This window comes from Vigna radiata, unplaced genomic scaffold (assembly GCF_000741045.1).
Source record: "Vigna radiata var. radiata cultivar VC1973A unplaced genomic scaffold, Vradiata_ver6 scaffold_299, whole genome shotgun sequence".
Classification (NCBI taxonomy): Eukaryota; Viridiplantae; Streptophyta; class Magnoliopsida; order Fabales; family Fabaceae; genus Vigna; species Vigna radiata.
Window position 1 is genome coordinate 239,792 of NW_014542029.1, and position 4,343 is coordinate 244,134.

A 4,343-nucleotide genomic window follows, 5' to 3' on the forward strand; every position below is an offset into this window, starting at 1 on the left:
ATAGAAATGGTGACATAAGCTTTCACTACTAAAATATTTTCTAAATATTCAGTGGAACTTACAATTTTTTTTTTTAATTTTCAGAGCACTTTCTTAATTTGGTTTTCAAATATTAACTTCCAATTCATTAATTATTTGTAAGGACGAGTTTGATGTTAATTTTTTTTTCATATAATATTGTCGTTTAAAATGAAAATACACAAGTCTTTGAAGTCAATTGATATTATTGAAATGCAGAAGAGTGAGAAGAATAGGTAATGAAGGAGTTGGTGTGAGTATAAATGTAGGTATTGGGAGTGATAAATTCTGAACACATATGAATCTAATTCTATAGTATTCACTCTCTCTATTTCATCATCATGAATATTCTCAAAGTCATTATGTTTATGTTTGTGCTGAGTGTTGCTTATGGACAACACCATATCAGATGCCTTCCAAAAGAGAGAGAAGCACTCCTTCAATTCAAGGCTGCAATTGTTGATCCCTACGGCATGCTTTCATCTTGGACCACTCCCGACTGTTGCCAATGGGAGGGTATTCGCTGCACCAACCTCACCGCTCATATTATAAGCCTCCACCTTCCTGGACAGCATAGTGAATCTCTTTCTCTTGGGGGTTATTATGAAGTCTCTTGGCGTTACATCAGCGGAGAGATCCACAAGTCGTTAATGGAGTTGCCACACTTACAGTATTTGAACCTCAGTTTCAATGATTTTTCAGACAGTAATATTCCAGAGTTTCTTGGCTCTCTTACCAACGTGAGATATCTTGATCTCTCTTCATGTGGTTTTAGCGGACAAATTCCAACTCAGATAAGTTTTCTTTCTCATTTGAAATATTTGAATCTTGCTGATAATTATTTGGAGGGTCCAATTCCTCTTCAACTTGGAAATCTCTCTCGATTGGAGTATCTTGATCTCAGGTACAATTCTTTTGGAGGATACATTCCTTCCCAACTAGGAAACCTTTCAAATTTGCATAAACTCTATCTTGGAGGATATTATAGTGCTCTCAAAATTGTCACTAGTGATCAATGGTTATCAAATGTTAATTCTTTAACCCATCTTTCCTTCAATTTCATATCTAATTTTAACAGTTCTCCTAGCTGCCTTCGAACCATTGCCAAGCTACCAAAACTAAGAGAACTCAGCTTAATTGAATGTGGCCTTTCCGATCATTTCCTCCTTTCATTTAACCCTTCTAACTTCAATTTTTCTACTTCCCTTTCTGTCCTTAGACTTTCCTTAAACTTCTTCATGAAACCGATGATATTCCAGTGGGTGTCAAACACCACTTCCAACCTTGTTGAGCTTGACCTTCGTTGGAACCTCTTGAAGGGTTTGACATCAAATCATTTTGGCTTGTTTATGAATTCGCTTGAGCACCTTTACCTGTCTGGAAATGTGTTCAAGGGTGAAGATTTGAAATCATTCATGAATATATGCACCCTACGTTCATTATACATGTATGAAAACAATATGACCGAAGACCTTTCGTCAATTCTTCATAATTTGTCTAGTGGTTGTGTTAGATACTCATTACAACAATTGAGTTTGGCATCCAATCAAATCAGAGGCTCCATACCTGACATTCCAACATTTTCAAATTTAAAAATGTTGGATCTTTCTGACAATCAATTGAGTGGGAAGATACCTGAAGGCACTAGATTGCCATCTCATTTGGAGCAGTTGTTAATTAAGTATAACTCTTTAGAAGGTGGTGTTCCAAAATCATTTGGGAACACATGTACTTTGGAGTTATTGGATTTCTCTGATAATAAGTTGAGTGAAGATCTTACGGTAATATTTAATCATTTGTATAGATGTTCTAGATACTCATTACGAGAAATATATCTTGGTCAAAATAAAGTCAATGGCACATTACCTGATTTCTCAATATTTGCAAAGTTAGAAATTTTGCATCTCAGTATCAATCAAATTAGTGGTACTTTGCCTAGCAACCTCGCAACAATGTTCCCATCATTAAAAGGATTGTACCTTGATAGTAACAAGCTAAATGGGACAATTTCTAAAGATCTTCGATTTCCACCAGAACTTGAGGGATTAAACTTGATCTCAAACTCTTTGAAAGGTGTGTTAACTGATTCTCATTTTTATAGTATGACAAAGTTAAAGAGCTTGATATTGTCAGATAACTCATTGATGTTAGAAGTTAGTCAAAATTGGACTTCAAATTTTCAATTGGATACTATTGAATTGAGGTCTTGCAAGCTTGGTCCATTGTTTCCCAAATGGCTAGAGAAACAAAACAAATTTCAATACCTTGACATTTCAAATAGTGGAATATCAGGTACCGTTCCAAAATGGTTTTGGACCAAATTTGGATTGTCAAGTTGGATGAGTATTAATATTTCATGTAATAATTTACAAGGTACGATTCCAAATTTACAATTAGAGAATCAATATTATTCTCTTAGTCTGGCATCAAATCAATTTGAAGGTTATGTTCCACCATTTTTACGAGNCTCAATATTTCTTGATCTATCAAACAATAAATTCTCAAATTCTTCTTGGCTTTTATGCTCCAGTGGTGTAGTTGAAACTTTATACCGATTAGACCTTTCAAATAATATGTTTTCTGGACAAATTCCAGACTGTTGGACCCATTACAAATCATTGACTTACTTAAATATGAGTCAGAACAAATTTGTAGGAGAGATTCCCTCTTCAATGGGATCACTCCTTGAACTTCAAGTTTTGTTATTGAGAAACAATAACTTAACAGGTAAAATCCCTTCCATCTTGAAGAATTGCACACAATTGGTGATGATAGACATAACAGAAAATAGATTATCAGGATCTATCCCAAATTGGATCGGGAACGAATTATCAGAGTTGCAATTTTTAAGCTTAAGAAGCAACTATTTCCATGGAAGTTTACCGTTACAAATTTGTTATCTAAAAAGCATTCAACTCTTAGATCTCTCTCAAAACAACCTATCCGGAGAAATTCCTAAATGCATAAAAAACTTTTCCTCAATGGCTCAAACCACTTCTTTGAGAGATTATAGAGGTCATGAATATTTGGTCAACACTACTTATACCGGAGGTTACTATTCGTATGATTTGAATGCAATCTTGATGTGGAAAGGTTCAGAACAAATGTTCACAGACAAGGGATTATCACTTTTAAAAAGCATTGATCTCTCAAACAATCAATTATCAGGAGAAATTCCAAAAGAAATAGAGGGTTTATTTGGATTGGTGTCATTGAATTTATCAAGAAACCAATTAAAAGGGAAAATCCCTTCAAATGTTGGAGAGTTAACATCACTTGAATTTCTTGATTTGTCACAAAACCAACTTGTTGGTTCTATTCCTTCAAGTCTTGCTCAAATTGATAGACTCACTATGTTAGATTTGTCACATAATTATTTATCTGGAAAAATTCCAACTGGCACACAATTACAGAGTTTCGATGCTTCCAAATATGAAGATAATGTTGATCTCTGTGGACCACCATTAAAGAAATTGTGCATTGATGGAGTGGCAAGACAAGGACCAATTATTAAATTTCAAGAGGATGACAATTTGATTTTCAATCGTGAATATTATATAAGTATGACAATTGGATTTGTCATAAGCTTTTGGGGAGTGTTTGGTTCAATCTTAATAATACGTTCTTGGCGTCATGCATATTTCGAATTCTTAATTAATTTCTCAGACAGCTTCTATGTCATGACAGTATTGAAAGTTTTGAAGAGATTCTACACAACATAACAGGTAATATAGTTTAACCTTAGGTTACAAATTTAATATTCTTTGTTTATTATTATTATTATTATTTTAATAAAAAATTTTAACAATATGTGATATTAAGATGAAGGCATTTTTATGGTAAATTGCCGTTTTTTTAAATATCAATATATAAATAATTATCGATCATATTATTATTGAAAATAGAATCTTAAAAAGCACAAATAGTAACTAAAAGATTTTAGATTTAAAAATGTTTTTCTCTCCACCTGGATTCATCCATAATACTAAATGATTTAAAAATGTTTTTATCTTTGTTTTTCTTATTTTTTATTTGACGATGGTTATTAGTTAGTTTGCTAATTGACATATCACCATTTAGTAGAAAAGATATGCCAAAAAATAAATTTCTTACATGAAGAAAAGCCCTAAATAATTTCAGAAAATACTTAACAGAAAAAGAAAATATTTAAAAAAGAGATAGGAAACAAAAAGTAATTTTTTATTACAGACCAAATAAAAATCATAATGTATTTCAAATCCAAAAATTTGTATAAACGTAAACGATTGTATATCCAAATATATTTTTATATCAATACATCATAATTATTGTTATTGGTTATCAAA

At 32.2% G+C, this 4,343-nt stretch overlaps 1 protein-coding gene across 1 annotated transcript; it reads left to right on the forward strand.

Moving 5' to 3' along the window:
* Positions 1–380: 380 nt before the first annotated feature.
* On the forward strand, positions 381–3,740 carry LOC106778974 (receptor-like protein 12). Its single transcript, XM_022776379.1, has one exon. It carries the CDS (start codon positions 381–383, stop codon positions 3,738–3,740), a length of 3,360 nt encoding a protein of 1,119 aa, XP_022632100.1.
* The last annotated feature ends 603 nt before the right edge of the window (positions 3,741–4,343 follow it).